Source organism: Periplaneta americana, chromosome 3 (genome assembly GCF_040183065.1).
Source record: "Periplaneta americana isolate PAMFEO1 chromosome 3, P.americana_PAMFEO1_priV1, whole genome shotgun sequence".
Classification (NCBI taxonomy): domain Eukaryota; kingdom Metazoa; phylum Arthropoda; class Insecta; order Blattodea; family Blattidae; genus Periplaneta; species Periplaneta americana.
The window spans coordinates 153,482,180-153,498,813 of NC_091119.1; the positions used below are offsets into that span (position 1 = coordinate 153,482,180).

The following is a 16,634-nucleotide window of genomic DNA, read 5'->3' on the forward strand; positions in this document are numbered from 1 at the left end:
ATTGGTGATGGCGGGATGAGGCCGAGGATTCGTCGTAGATTGTCTGACATTTACCTTACGGTTGGGGAAAACCTTGGAAAAAACCCAACCCGAGTCTCGAACCTATGCCCGAGAATAGCTTCGGATCAGTAGGCAAGCGCCTCTGCCGACTGAGCTATGCCGGCAGCCCCACCAGCAATTAGTGAATGTTTTTATGTTAAGGAAGAAGTAAGAAATTATTTTGATTTAGTCCGCCTTTTAGCCTAATACAACAATTTTGAAACAAGCTTAATTTAAACAAGTTCCCGTCAATTTATTTTTTTATTTTAGTAGGTTATTTTGCGACGCTTTATCAACATCTTAGGTTATTTAGCGTCTGAATGAGATGAAGGTGATAATGCCGGTGAAATGAGTCAGGAGTCCAACACCGAAAGTTACCTAGCATTTGCTCATATTGGGTTGAGGGAAAACCCCGGAAAAAACCTCAACTAGGTAACTTGTCCCGACCGGGAATCGAACCCGGGCCATGTGGTTTCACGACTAGACGCGCTAGCCGTTACTCCACAGGTGTGGACGTTCCCATATAGAGACACACTTGTCTTCATGAATCCTGAAGGGTACACAACACTTCGCTGTTTCTTAACCATTCTTTTATATATGGTCATGGAATTCAGCGCTGTGGAGGTGGACTTATTATGTTTATGGATATTAAAGAAGATACATTAAGAACAGCAAGAGATATCTAAGATCATTACAGATCTCCCTGTACAAAATTTAGGCATCCATACGCCGTATGACTCCGTACTGACAGAATTTTTTCTTCCCCATACGACTCATTAAAAAACTGTAGGTTCCCATACGCCGTATTGTCCCTATGACTCCCATGACAGCACTGCTTATAAATAATTGTTTTCTTCAAATATTATTAGTAAGACTTACAGTATGTATATTAAATAATTTAACATGCCACTAAATAAGAAGGTGAACTTCACAGGTTTTAGGCGTACCTGATCCGAGAGTGGGAGAGGAAATTTGTGTGTACCTTCGAGTCAGAGAGGAGGCGAATCTCACAGAAGACGATATCAGAAACTACTGCAAGGACAAGGTAAGGAGTGTCTATTTACCTATTACTCCTCTTTTAGGGGATGGGCACAGGCTAGGAACTACCCTCGCATGTAGACCGCTTATGGTCCGTCCCAGGATTCTGTGGAGCAACTTCGCGCATATGGCGGCAGAGTCTGTCTGTGCCGGAGTGTATAGCGGGCAGTATCAGCTCGAGCCCGCTAAGGGGTGAGATGCTCGTGGTAGAAGATAGAGTTCAGATAGAAATTATCCCCTCCTGCAAGCGATTGCTCTATTCGTTCTAGCAATAGGCTGCTTCCCCCTAGAGTATAGCCCAGGCCAACTACTTAATTCTCTAAGGGTGAAACCTAACTATTTTTCCCCCTATTACTACATAATATGCTAGTGGATTATAGTGATTTTCTAGCTCTCAGGTTGAATTTTCTTTTACTAACTTCTTTTCGAATTTCGGTTTACAGTAAAGTAAACTGATGAAAATGCAAGTACCTAGGCTTATGAATTAATAATTAATTATTAATACCGGTATCAATATTAATATCAATACACAATTCAGTTCTGTTTCGTTGTGATTCCAATTCAACTCTATATTCAGTAAGTGTAATTAAATAAGAAATAACTTATAGACCTACTTCGTATGAAACATGCATGTAAATATATGGACATTTTAATGAAATTCTTTCGTATTTAGATTTTTATTAAAATGTCCAAGACAGGAAATAGCTTGGTAGCGACTTCTCCAAGAAAGAAAGGGCTTGAAAGTATTTTAAGTAAGCTATAGGCCTATATTTTAAATTCTGTTTTCGGAATTCGTACTAAATCATTTCATGTGATCAAACTACATTTTTAGGTTAGGTCTCGTGAATCTTAAACTGTTTAATTAAAGCAATGAATTTCATGTTGTCAGACAAAATAAATTGTAATATTAGATCATAGCCTACTAATCCTAATTACCAACATAATGTGAGAGAATTCCAGAAGGAAAATATACTATTTCATAAATTATTGAATCATGTAGAAAACACCTCGCAACATAAAGATGAGATGTGGTAAATACGTGAGACATGTAGTTATTGTTAATTGCTATATTGTTATTGTTATTGTTATTATTATTAGCTGGGTAACTTTCGGTGCTGGACCCCGGACTCATTTCACCGGCATTATCACCTTCATATCATTTAGACGCTAAATAACCTAGATGTTGATACAGCGTCGTAAAATAACCCAATAAAATAAAATAAATAATATATTATTATTATTATTATTATTATTATTATTATTATTATTATTATTATTATTATTATTATTATTTTCTTCGGTACGTAGTATTGTGATTTTTCCCTCTTTGGTGATAACTGGTATTAGTTGGCAACACTGAAGAGACGGCCAAATTAGACTTTTAGAAACTACAGTTACGTGATCCTCACTATAGTCATTGGCCCTAGCCTTCCCACATACCACTTGCGCAGAGGTCTTGTTTCGTGTTTCTACTCCACAGATTCCTGGGACGGACCATAGATGGGCACATTCTACTACCCGAAATGGAAAAGTGTGCATGTTCTAAGGCCTTCCACGCTATAGATTCCCCCGTGGAAAACCTCCGAACTTCCCTACAGCCTATAGAATCTTTTACATTTCCGCATAGGTAACACTGCGGTCTCTCAATTCCGGTCCCACGAAGTAGGCCTACCATGAGCCCAGGGAGAGCCTACGATAAAAAGCACTACCACTAACAACTAATGACCAAACACCACGGGGTAAAATGTTCGGTGGCGGCCCGCAGTCGACACTACATCTGAGCAAGCCCAATCTCATTGACGCTAAATAACCGAGTGGTTTATACAGCGTCGTTAAATAACCAAGTAAAAAATTTTTAGAGACTCGCAGGCAGCTGTGAACTATATAAGGGACAATTATAATATGCATGTGATTGGTGTAAATTTCAGACGTGATATTAGGGAACGAAAAGGCAGACCAGATAGACAGGCTTGCTCCTTCTCTAATCGTTGCAGATAACTACCACAAAATTCCTGTTTTATGAAACATAAATTAAGGAAACTCATGGTTGGACCCTGGGATGATCAATAGCAAGGAAGCACTAATAGCAGACTGACTAGGGTCTTATTATTTACAATACTAATTTCTAGATTAAACTGTAAATAATTAATGGTACCCAACTGCGTGCTTACGCAATCCATTCCAGGCCATGAAAAAATTGAAACACATTTTACACGATACAAAATTAGGCGAGATGAGACCGAAGTTTCGCCACAGATTACCTGACATTTGCCTTACAGTTGGGGAAAACCTCGGAAAAAACTAACCAGGTAATCAGGTCAAGCGGGAAACAAGTCCACGGTCGGACGCAACTCCGGATCGGCAGGAAAGGTTAAAAATTAATGCACTGTATTCCGCTGATACACCACTCAACAGCTTTAAGAGGAAGCATTTCAACCTGGAAAACAGTAGAATAACTCACTCGTTAAGTTTAAGTGTTGATAATGGGTTTCTTGCGCCCTTTCACAAAGCACTATTAATAAAATTAATCATACGAGACTCATCTGCGAAAATGAAACGCTCATGCAGTAGTATACGCCCGGTGCAATGGATAGCTGAAAAATGTAGACAATAACGCAAAATTACATGTTCTTTACCTCTCAGCGTGGCTGATCCATAGGGGAGGGAACAGGCTACGACACTTTTTACATTCTCCAGCTATCCACTGCGCCATCTTACAGTGTATGGTGTTGACACAGTTGGTAAAGACTGCTGGGTGACCAGCGGTTGACAATGGGGCTAAAGTTTCTATTTAAAGAGCCTGTAATAATAATAATAATAATAATAATCGTTATGTTTGTTTCAGATTCCAGAGTATAGAGTGCCGCGGTATATACGATTCGTGAAGAAATTCGAAAGAACTGTGATCGGGAAGATACAGAAGTTTCGTCTGCTGGAGCAACTGAAGAAAGAGCTTGGCCTTCCAGACTAATTTCATTATGTGACATAGAAAAAATCATATACATGTATGAAGATAACTACATAAGTACAAATAAATAAACGGTTGAAAATTTTCCTTACATTTCGCACTATTTTTATATTTTTAGCCTCGGTGTTCCTCTACTAGGATCAGTATTATGGTACTGTGCCAAATAGGCAAATGACCTCTCCCGTACATCTCGGGAACTTCAGTATTATTGCTATTTTTTTTTCAGATCCTCGCCATTGCTTAATGAAAAATGTTTGTTTTAAAGTATTCTCTATCTACTGTATTCTTCAGTAACATAAGTTTTGAATCACTCTGTATATTGGCTTGAAAAGGATACATTAAAACATGAATAAAGCAAGTTAAAATCTTAAAATATGGATTTAGGATACTTTGGAATCCACCTCTTCAATTACGCTCATCGATAAATATAGAAAAATAACCTACAATCGATGCACTGCAATATTGTCCAGACAAGTTGCATATTGTGATATGCGATAACTTTCATCTTTATGTGATACCAGTTAGGGTAAGTCCATTTTTTATTTTCCCTTTCAGATTTTTTCTAAGTTCTATCAATGAACGAAGAAAAATGGAGTGAAGCAAGTAGCCACCCGGTTAGGAGAAGAATCTTCCTACTGCCAATTTACCTTGCAGGGTCTGTCCAAAACTACTTCCGACCTGACAAATGGTGCCTTTAGCATGTTACCATGGCAACCATTCAAATCAACCAATCACGAGAGACGCGTAACCATGGTAACGAGACGGTGTTGCCGTGTCTATGTTTACAAGTTGCACGTGAATACTACGGCCTAGTGGTGAATACGGTACCCGGAATGACTTTGAGTTGGTTGGTTAGCGCGTGCTTTGTGGGAATTAAAAATATTATTTAGTTGTATTATTGTTTTAGTGTCTCGATAATTATTGTGTTTAAATTATATTAGACGTATTATCTTCGTTGTTATTGGTGGAGTGTGTGACTAGTGTGCGTTTTCTAGTTTCTGCGAGATTTTCTAAACAGGTGACTTGTGCAATGTCTGAAGGAAGAAAAGGCAGGCGGAGAACAAAGAATATTGAACAAGATGCCCCGGTAAAGAGTCAAGCGCGAGAGATGGTGTGTTATGTAAGAGAGTATTGTGAGAGAGAAAAAGATAATGGCGGGTCTCTTTTACCTTTGGCGCAAATTGTAATGAGAACTGCTGCTTGTGTTAAAATTAATAAGAGCACTGTTATCCATATTGGAAAAGAAAAAGGCCATGTAGATTTTTAATCATAGATATTTTTACAGTTTACAATTTTTTCAACGCCTTTCTAATATTACATTGAAGAATACCGGCACTCACAAAAGTAAAGGCTTCGTATTAAATTTAAACCTGTTTTTACAGTTTACAGTCCTTTCGACGCTTTTCTAACGGTATTACATTGAAGAATACCGGTACTACTACTATTACTACTACTACTACTACTACTAATATTAATAATAATAATAATAATAATAATAATAATAATAATAATAGACTAAAAATCATAATGTACACAAATTTTAATGCCTAGTGTTCAACAAATTGGTTAGAAATGTATGTGTTCATGTCAGCCGTTCATTACTGCACTCTATCGGCAGCGCGCTCGCTTACACGGAAGATGGGCAACATGGCAACACTGCTCCCCCTTCTCTGTAAGCTCTCAAGTCGGAAGTAGTTTTGGTCAAGGTATAGTGTACGTTTTAATTGTTTTTCCTTCCCGTTTGCTTATTTGATTCGTTTCGAATGGCAGATACAGCTAAGAAGTCCTTGTAACTTAAGAAAGATTACTTTAGATATTGTCTTATTTACTGTTTACCAGTAGGCCTAAAACAAGCAGCAACGGAATATGAACTGAAGACTGAACATAAAAAGGGCTGTAAGTGCCAAACAAACAAACCGTAGAAAACACAGCTTTCTTGAACAACTAGTAATGTAATATCATATCTTTTGGAAATCTATGAGAGCAATTAGTGTCATATTACGTAAAGATGTAAGAAACGTGAATCAGCACATTCATTATCATTTCGTAAGCTTCTCGATTTACTATTAATATTGTAGTAGCACATTTTTTCGCTCAGTTTCGTCTTAAGCGACACCCGGTGATCATGGGCAACAACAGGTGAGCAATACAAAGCTTAATATACTGTAAATCGCACATGTAACAGCGGCGTATTTCACCAACACTAAAAAAATTCATATCTGAACGTATAGGGCCAGCGTTACTTTTCTCCGTTCGTATTGCTTCAAAAGCGAATAATTAAGATTTGTTTAAGTTTTGAATAATTTAGAACAATTTCAAGGGGAAAAAAATGTTACGGGGCCAGGTATCGAACCCGAGGCCTTTGGCTAAGCGCACTAACGCTCCACTGACTGAGCTACCCAGGAACTCTACCAGACACCGACTCAATTTTTCCCTTTTTATCCACATACACCAAAGTGGACTGACAAACCGTCAAACATCCAACATTGAGTGCACAGAAACTCTGTGCGACTTGAAATTGTGGTTTTATGTTAACGAGCAGTGACGTGTATTATGCAAATCTAGCTTTGCGGGATAGATTCCTGTGAAGCTGATTTGAATGATTTCAAGGGAAAAATTGTTCCGGGGCCGGGTATCGATCTCGGAGCCTTAAGCTAAGCGGATTTATACCTGAAAGCTAGACTTGCAAGTGAATTGATTATTATCCAACAAATTTGATTTATTCCGATTTTAATGTTTTTCAAACTAAACAAATACATAGGCCTAAGTGTACATTATTAAAATATCATCATAAAAATCGTCTGAAATATAAAGAACAACATGTTTATCCTACCAGAAGAAATCTGACATGTCCTACAGCTGAACCTAAATGTTACACAACCACTGGAATAAATCATAGCCAAAGTTACAGGCCAAGGTTATGCTGCGTGGCTCAGAAAGGAATGCATTTTTGTTTTTCTAATTATGCGGCGAATATAAGAGAGGGCGTTGCAACACTGTTTTCTGGCGGGTGAAGTGGACTTGGAAATTCAGTAGAGATGGTTCGCTTCAGCGGTGCAGAGCGTGCTTTCTGTGTGCGGTCGTATTACAAAAAAAAAAAATCCTACAAAACTTATTAAGGGGAGAGGATGGTATTTTTTGGTGGGAAAAAAAAAAAAAATCTTTAAAATACACTGTGATATGTGTGGAATGCATAGCATAACATTTTGTGGGTATTTGTGCCCTTATCGGATGTTGAGTCGCCATTTTTAAACTTCCTGCGTTATGGATTTTTAAATCACTCGTCCACTTTTATTGTTTTTTCCGGTAAATTGAATTAAAAAAAAAAAAAAAATGTTTTTCTTTAAAATACCTTTTGATATGTGTGGAATGTATTCCATAACATTTTGTGGGTATTTGTGCCCTTATCGGATGTTGAGACGTCATTTTTAAACTTCCTGCGCTATGGATTTTTAAATCACACGCCCGCTTTTATCGGTTTCCAGTAACTTCATTTTTCTGTTGCATTGCCAGACAAAAATGGATATAAATTCTGAACTATTAAAGATACATGCATGAAATTTAGAAGACACATTCTTTAGACTATTAGGAAACTTTTCTCTGGAACAGAATTTTGTTAATTGATTTCATTTAAAAAATACGTCCGTTTGTTTGCAAGAAAGGAAATCAGAAAATTGTTATTAAATTTTAATTGTTTATTTTACAAACATAGGGACTAATATCAAAATTCTGTTACAGATAGTTTGTAGAACATGCTTTTGCAAATACATTGCAAAAATTGTTTGAATCTATCTTTAAAAACGGTTTAGATATATATGTTTTAGTACAATCCTGCATTGGGTATATTGTTTTCAAATTTGGGCCCCCCAATATTTTTTTCAAAATATCTTTATTTGGTTAAGTTGCCACAGCTATGAGCTCTCTACATACAAAAAATTAATATTTTACACCAAATAGGAAAAAAGTTTTAAAAAATACCATCCTCACCCCTAACATTTATTTCGTGCACATTTTCGCCTGCACGTTATCAAATAATGTCCAAGTGCAAATGTGATTAAGCAATGGGTAAGAAAATTCGAGGCAACTGGGAACACAACAAACAGACGACTTGTAGGTCGCCACAGGAGCATCAGGAGCGAAAATAACATTGAGCGTGTTCAACAATCAGTAAAGCCCATTTTCATCTAGATGGGTATGTTAATAAGCATAACTGTCGCTACTGGTCGACGGAAAACCCTCAAGAGAAACATCAGCGTCGTGAGGGTAGACATTTGAATGATGTAATTTATCACACATGATTCTCCAATGTCTGTATTTTGAGTTTATTTCAATTAAAATTGTGCATAGATACAAACAACCGAGTTATAATTTAAAGAAAAATGCATTCCTTTCTGAGCTACCCAGTACAACTCTATTTTGATAATAAATTCTGACCTAGGTTATTTTGAGTTTAATCAATTTCAGAAAAATATTAAACAAATCATTTAGTACTCATTAATTTTTTTTATTAATTTCATTATAGGTACTATTCAATCAATCCCACTTGACTTGATTCTCTATTCTTACCTTCGTAATTATCCCTGTTTTGTAATAATTGTATTGGTTTTGTAATTTTATTGAATCTTTGTTATGTTTCATTTAGTACAAAATATTTATAGGAACCCCTCCGAACACGAGCTTGTTCAAACAGGTGTACGTTACGTCCAAAATATGTATTTACTTTGTAGCTATTGCATGTAGCAATAAATACTAAATACTAGTACTTACTGATAGAGTAAGAACTCTTGTTCTCCTTGTATTCCTCTTGTTCTCCTTGTATTCCCCGTTTTCACTTGGTTTAATTACAGTTCAAACAAAGTTACTCCAGAAATAACGAAGTAGGTCCACCAGACAATATAAGGTTCCCTATACTAAATAGAGATAAATGTACATCACATGTACGATGAAACAATCGTGTTGCAACATGGCATGAAAGTAATGAGCGGAATTCATATGCGCAGGTGCAGGTTCGAATTCTACTTTGGCATTCTTCTTATATTCCCCATGTTCTCCTTGTTACACCCATTGTTATCCTTGTTTTCATTATCTGCTCCTTGTTCGTCTTTCATTTTTCTTGTTTCCTCTATATCCCCTTTGCTCTGCTTGCATTCCCTTGTCCTGATTGTGTTTCCCTTGTTCTCCTTGTATTCCTTTTGTTCTCCTTGTATTCCCCCTTTTCTCCTTGTATTGCCATTGTTTTCCTTGTATTCCCTTTGTTCATCTTCTCATCCTTGTTTTCTTTGTATTTCTCTTGTTCTCCTTGTATTCTCCTTACTCTCCTTGTCCTTTTGGTTTTCTATTCCCCTTATTCTCTCTGTTGTCCTTGTACGCCCTGCTTAGGGGAGAGAGGGGGTTGCATTTTTATGTGAAGGTGAATTCCAAGGTTACCTTCACACACACAGGTACCTAATTCGGAAAATATAGGCTTAATGACTATAGATAAAGGGAGTTATCTTCAATTATTTACAGCAATTCCCTGATAAAAAAATAACAGTTCATAAGAGAGAACTGGAATAAACTTCAGATTTAAAAGACACTCAAATAGCATACAAAATTAACTTACTGGCTATAAGACTCAAGTGGTAAATACATATGTTCACAGTGATCTTTATTCTTATGATTTCGTATCAGTTAAAATTGATTAGATATTGGACGTATCTTGACAGTCTCAGATGAAATTCGCTTCTGATCTGGTTGTACTGTCCATGACTTTCAATGATGTCTTTTAAAAACAAGACAAAAGTGTTTCTTGGACAGTCACTTGTTATCTTGATGTTTTAAGAAAATGAAATATAGAGCAGAAGTTAATTTGCCAAACCTAAGGAGCTGCTGTTTAACTAGGTTCTTAAGGAGGTGTATGAGTAATCATAAAACAAGAGTTTTCAATTTGGTGTATTAAGTACTTAAAAAATAATGTGATTGAATTGCATTTGTTACGTAATTTAGCAAATTTCAATATAGCCTATATGTATAGACCTATATATATAATAGGCCTAATATATAATGTAAAATTCTTCAGGGTAATGTAATTTGGGTTAATCTACATCGATTTAACCTGATATAGGTCTACCTATGTCCGTAATGTAACGGTTGGGAAGTTATTGATGGGTGAACTTTTAAATAGAGAGAGGCATTATAGGCATAATTCTACGTTTTAGAACATTGTGACATGATACACAATTGAAAATGCTGCACCTTGTTTTGTCAATAAGTTTATTTCATATGTACAGTGGTGGCAAAAGAAACCAGACCGACCCTTGTAGCTGATACAAAAGAATCCTGTGCTGTGTATTGTTTCAAACTGTGGTAATTTCAATATGCATAGTGAAACCAGAGGTACGTACTGCTATTTAATGTAAAAATACGCAGTTATCTTTGCCAAATAGAGGTAGAAATGTAATATTGATGCCAGATGAAAATAAAACTCTCAAAGTTTTTTCGTCTGTAAGTTTGAGGCACTGAAGGAAACAAAAGACGGTAAGAATCGAACAAATGCAATAAATTTCATTGTTACAATTAATTATATAAGATGGATGTGTTTTGTGACTAGCAAAATTTAAATCTGTGACTCTGAAATCAGCTACAAGGGTCGGTCCTTTTTTTTTTTTTTTTGCCACTACTGTACAGAATTAGTAGGAAAATAAAATAATTACACAAGACAAATGATTAAGGTTGGCATTCTTATGGATTCCATTAATTGTAAAATCACATCAGGTACCTGCAACCTATCGGTTCTCTTTTCGACCTCAATGAATTACTTAATAACTTGCCAGTTTTAGATAACATACCGTAAATACGAGTTTGCACATAGCTAGATGAAATCTTTCGATAGGGAAAACGTCATGTGTATTCCTCAGCAGCAGCCAATGCATGTCTGTATATTCACTATGCGAATACACAAATTATATATCAAGTGAACGTGTATTTAGTTGTGTGTTGCGCTGGCGTTGCGGTGCTGTGTGCAAAAGATCTGGCGTAACACTTAAGTATAGTACACGAAACCGCAAGACGTTCCAGTATTTCTCTCTTTAATTTCTCCCCAACCATTAGAGTTAGATCAGCTATGCCCAACCTAAGTAAAAGAGGATGGCGGATTTACCTCCACCTGAATATTTTCACCACTACACAGGTATTATAAACTAAAGTTACTGCCGTAGAAACGGTGCAGTAACTGTGTGGAGGCGTATAACAGAAAATGTCGCTAGAAGCATCGTTATATGCCTATATGGAGGACCCTGTCTTTCAAATACAGTATGTAGTACTGTGACAGGAGAGACCAACGAAAGCCAGCAGTAGAGACAGTGAATGCATTAAAAACTAGTTGACGTTTACTGTAGGAAATTATAAACAGAGAATTAAAAATAATATATTTTAAATAGACTACTAATCATTAAATAATTAGCCTATTATAACATGAGTGAAGACGAAGTAAATCGTTGGTCTAATCCACATGAATGACGAAGATGACAATAATGTTAAAGACTGATGTGTTATCTGTTTCAGGGTGGAGAAAATAATAACTGCAGACTACATTAATTTTGATACAATCACTTTCGTATGTAAAAATGCAGTGTTAGTACAAAGTAAGCTTGCATCAGTACTTCATAGATGTAGGCAGAGTTGGGCGAGTAAATTATCCGTACGTATTTTACGTGTAGTTTACATGTAAAATACGTAATATAGAAAACTGTTTTTTTTTTGCATGGAGTAATAAACTAACATTTATTGCTTTTGACAATCTAAACATCAATTACTTCATTCATTTTAAGTCCTGATAAGAAAAATGTCTGTTTTTTTTATTTTAGTAGGTTATTTTACGACGCTTTATCAACAGGTTAGGTTATTTAGCGTCTGAATGAGATGAAGGTGATAATACCGATGAAATGAGTCCGGGGTCCAGCACCGATAGTTACCCAGCATTTGCTCGTAATGGGTTGAGGGAAAACCTCGGAAAAACCTTAACCAGGTAACTTGTCCCGACCGGGAATCGAACCCGGGCTACCTGGTTTCGCGGCCAGGCATGCTAACCGTTACTCCACAGGTGTGGACAAAAAATGTCTGTTGCAGCAGAAAAATAAAATATACATTTTTTTGTGATTTTATATTGTAGTTTTTACATAGATTATAACATTTGTTCATATTTTCATTCACTGTAATACTTAGAAAAATAGCAATGTTTTGCTTACTTTCAGTTGTTTGTTGAAAAAACCCTATAACATCCTAATTAATGTTTTGGGGGGGGGACTTCGTATAATATAGTCTATTATAAAACACAACTAATAATGAATAAACCTAATTTAGCAACTAATATCACTTGTTAAATACATTTTGACAATAAAAATAAAAATAATTAAACTAAATAGTTTTTATTGATTTCCCGAAAGTCTTGATTTTGTCACTTGTGAGGTATTAAAAATGAACTATTCTAGTGATAAAGGCCTTCTTATGGTATAAAACTTTAAGGTAAATTTTATGATTTGAACATAATAACTCATTAAATGTAATATTTTTCCAAATTTTATGTGGTAAATGACTAATCATCAAAGAGTTGGGAAGCATGGCTGAATATACAGAACATTAATAAACTTATTTTTTTCAATCTTCGCTTCCACTGACATTACTATCTTTGTTGGTCGTAGGCCATTTGTTCAGTTCTGTATAGAAACCTTTGACTTCATCCGGTATGAATTGCAAAATCTTCTTAGGGTCTTCATTTTTTCAACATTAATTGGTAGCCTCGAGTTATATTCCAGGTTTGTTGGCAGTTCAAACTATAAATTTTCATCACAAACTGAACAAAGAAGGACTAAAAATAAAAGTTATTGAAGATTTTTCCGTATTTTACATTTATTACGTTAATTACGCATTATTTACGCGTATTTTACTGTAATGTAAATAAGCTTTTTTATGCGTAAAGTCCCAACTCTGGATATAGGTATTAGCGTCGTGCATTACAGGCTCTATGTTCGGTTGAAGTCAGTGGCGACTCGTGATATTTTTTTTTGTATGTAGGATATGAAATTGACGACCGATGACCAAGATAGAAACTAATAATAATAATAATAATAATAATAATAATAATAATAATAATAATAATAGAATATACGCAATTAATTTTTTGCTACAGTTAAATTCTTCTAAATGATCAAATACAACTTCAGACACTCTTTCGGCTGTCCTGTCATCTGAAAGTCCTGTTAATTATTGTATTTATTGTAGATTATTTTATTTATCTTTATGTAATTTTGATTTTTATTCATTTTATTTTTTATATTATATCATTTTAAATTATTTATTATTTCATTTATTCTGATCTTTTAAAGTGACCAATGAACTGTATTTAAGGAGAAGGCAAGAGTACTTGGAAATTCGTATTGTAGACTCTGACAAGGTCTCTACCACCCAGAAAGAAGGGTCGTAGTATTAGGATATACGGTCACATCCTCACATGGTTAAAGTTAAGCCATACCCCGCCCTCCGCACCCTCCCCTGTCCTTAACTTCACTGCTAGGAAAAAGCGGTTTGCTGTTAAGATATTTCGATGGTTCCTCGCAAAGTATTTCTATGGTCTGAGATGTGCCGTGGTGACAACTCACGACAGAATGTGGAAGTTTGAAGAAAATCATTACGTCGAGACGCATTAAAAATCAAAATCTGTAATTAAAATGGTTTCTATCCTCAGAGACACGAAATTAAACTGTAGGATCATCCTTATATCCTTCATGGAGGAATCGCCACTGGTTGAAGTTTGTCGAGTCTGGCGAAGTTCGATATTCGCCGATGTTCGCTCTGCAGAAGGAGGCCTGCCGTGTTTGTTTCACGTTGTCATAAAAATATTCGCTGTCCTCCACTCTCAACTCTTCATGTTTTAACCGCTTAAGGATTTCAGTACAGATTTTGCTATTAGTTTTTGATATGAAATTAGATGACGCTTGTAATGTCTTCACAACCTCTCTGATGTTCGAACATTGCAGAATATTAGTAGGTAGCCTATAATGCATGGTTTGTACGTACAGGACATTCAAACCCAGTTATTGGCATAACCCGGGGACTAGACCACTGTCTCCTATCACTCTGGGACAAGTCATCGACTTGGCTGCGGAGCAATGGGGAGACAAAGAAGCTGTGGTGTCCTTATACCAGGGACAACGCATCACTTTCAGAGAGGCTCGAGAAAAGGTAATAATTAAGTTATTTATAAGAGAACCAGTCAGAATACTCACATTATTTAGGCCTACATTAAACTAACTGTATGGTCATTTGCTTGTTTCTGTATGAATTTCTTTCTCTGTTTTATTACTCCTTCATAGTTAGTTAGTGGGGTTTAAAAGAGGGCGCGTCAGCTACTATGGCTATTTGCGCCCTTATCTAAAATCTTTGACTAAACACAAACACAATACAATAACCAGAAAGCTTGAAATAACTAAAAAGCGTTGTCACGGTTAAAACGAGGCAAACAAATGCAGTTTAAACAAGGTGAAGCATAAAAACCATAAAAGTGAGAAGTTCTCAGACCCTGTGTAGTATTTAAAAAGAAACAACAAAATAATAAAACAAATGCCACCAGAGATAAATTATCTGGCGCATTTATAAAATGCTCGGATGTAAAAGGTCCGAATGTCAAATTTGTTAAAATCGTACACTAAAAAACGTAACCCCCGGATGTAAAAAGTCCGGAGGATAGGTAAAACGGGTCATTAAAAACTACATCACCTTGTCAAGTCCTGTATTCGATAAAAATCTCAGAACTGCACTTGTACAATTAAAATCATTTCCAAGAGCGTCACGTAGAGTCGGCCGAATTCCATACTGCCGACGGACACGGTCGTATTTTCGACACTGTAATAAAAAATGTTCCACGGTCAGTGGAACATGGCATAGATCACACTCCGGCTGAGGCTCGCCACGTAGGAGATGCCCATGCCTCAGATGACAGTGGCCAATCCTCAACCGGGTGAGTAAAACTTCTTCATATCGTGACGTTCTTGTGGACGAATCCCAAACGCGAACAGTATTCTTTATTCTTCGTAATTTATTTCCCTCTTGTGCAGACCATTCGCCTTCCCATTGCCACCATAACTTATGTTTGAAATAATTTTTAATATCTTGCCACCTCTCACGCCAGTACACCTCACACCCATTTATAGCACCGTCCCTTGCTGCAGCATCCGCTGCCTCGTTTCCAGGAATGCCAACATGACCTGGAGTCCACACTACTCCAATCTCATATTCAGAGGTTAGGAGAGTGTGGAAAAGTTCCTGGGTTCTCAACACAAGCGGATCATCAGAATTCGGACGCTGCAAGGACTCAATGGCGCATAGAGAGTCGGAGCAGATAAGGTTTATTGCCCCGGGGTTGCCTTATTAAAAACAATAAAACTCTATAAAAAGCATATAATTCTGCGGTAAAAACAGTGGTGTACTGGCTCAATTTATATTTAAATATCTGTCCATTCGCAATAAAAGAACAACCAACACAATCATTTACTCGGGATCCGTCAGTAAAAACTAATGAGTAATTGGGGTACTGTGATAAAAGTTCACTAAAACGAAGTCTGTACACAAAAGCTGGCGTAAATTTTTTAAAACATCGACTCAGACTTATATCAAACATGGGACGTCGCATAGTCCAGGGTGGAGTGGCGGTGTACTCCAGAGTGCGAACTGTTGGCAAGAGAAAGTCGAGCTCGGACAGCAGTTCTCGAAACCGCACTCCTGCTGGACGAAGTCTCAGTGGTTTTTCACTGTATCGGCCATAAAGAGATAGATGGAAAAAGGAGTCATAAGAATTGTGCTCGGGCTGTGAGCGGAGTTTAACAGCATACGAGCACAATAAGACATTACATCGCCGATACAGTGATGGTTCCCCCGCTTCGCAATACAGACACTCTATCCAACTCGTTCGGAAGGCCCCTGTAGCGAGTCGTATCCCATGATGATGAATAGTGTCTAAGAGACGTAACTTGGATTTACTTGCTGAGCCATAGATAAAACACCCATAATCCAGCTTTGACCGGATAAGAGCACGATAAAGACGTAAAAGCACTATGCGGTCTGCACCCCAGCGAACCCCTGACAAAAGGCGTAAAATATTTAACGATTTTTCGCAACGCCTTTTCAGATCATGTATATGCGCCTTCCACGTTAATTTATAATCAAAGATAAGACCCAAAAACCTCGCAGTGTCTGTATACTGCAATTCCACTCCATTAAGACGCAGTTCAGGATGTGGATGGAGTCCACGATGGTTGTAGAAGTGCACACACTGCGTCTTTTGAGTGGAGAATTTAAAACCATTGCGAACAGACCACTCTGATAGCACGTTGATAATCAGTTGCAACTGTCGACTGATGGATGGAAAGTATCGGGAACTGTAATATAAATGAAGTCATCAACGTACAAGAGAGACGCAGCTCGGTCACCCACACAATGGGCAATGCCATTGATCGCAATGCAGAAAAGAAGAACGCTTAATACAGACCCCTGCGGAACGCCGTTTTCTTGAAGATGTTCTTTAGAAAGTGTGGTACCTACTCGAACTCGGAAATAC

At 36.9% G+C, this 16,634-nt stretch overlaps 2 protein-coding genes across 2 annotated transcripts in view; both read left to right on the forward strand.

The window, feature by feature from the left end:
• LOC138696679 (medium-chain acyl-CoA ligase ACSF2, mitochondrial-like) overlaps positions 1–4,136 on the forward strand; it is a 41,236-nt gene extending 37,100 nt beyond the window's left edge. The window contains exons 12-13 of the mRNA XM_069821964.1: positions 974–1,084; positions 3,923–4,136. Of these exons, the coding sequence (XP_069678065.1) occupies positions 974–1,084; positions 3,923–4,048 (237 nt within the window). The 3' untranslated portion in view covers positions 4,049–4,136. The remainder of the gene's footprint in view (positions 1–973; positions 1,085–3,922) is intronic.
• Positions 4,137–6,066: 1,930 nt separating this feature from the next.
• The window catches only part of LOC138696680 (medium-chain acyl-CoA ligase ACSF2, mitochondrial-like), a 33,857-nt gene continuing 23,289 nt past the window's right edge, over positions 6,067–16,634 (forward strand). The window contains exons 1-2 of the mRNA XM_069821965.1: positions 6,067–6,184; positions 14,101–14,263. Of these exons, the coding sequence (XP_069678066.1) occupies positions 6,171–6,184; positions 14,101–14,263 (177 nt within the window). The 5' untranslated portion in view covers positions 6,067–6,170. The remainder of the gene's footprint in view (positions 6,185–14,100; positions 14,264–16,634) is intronic.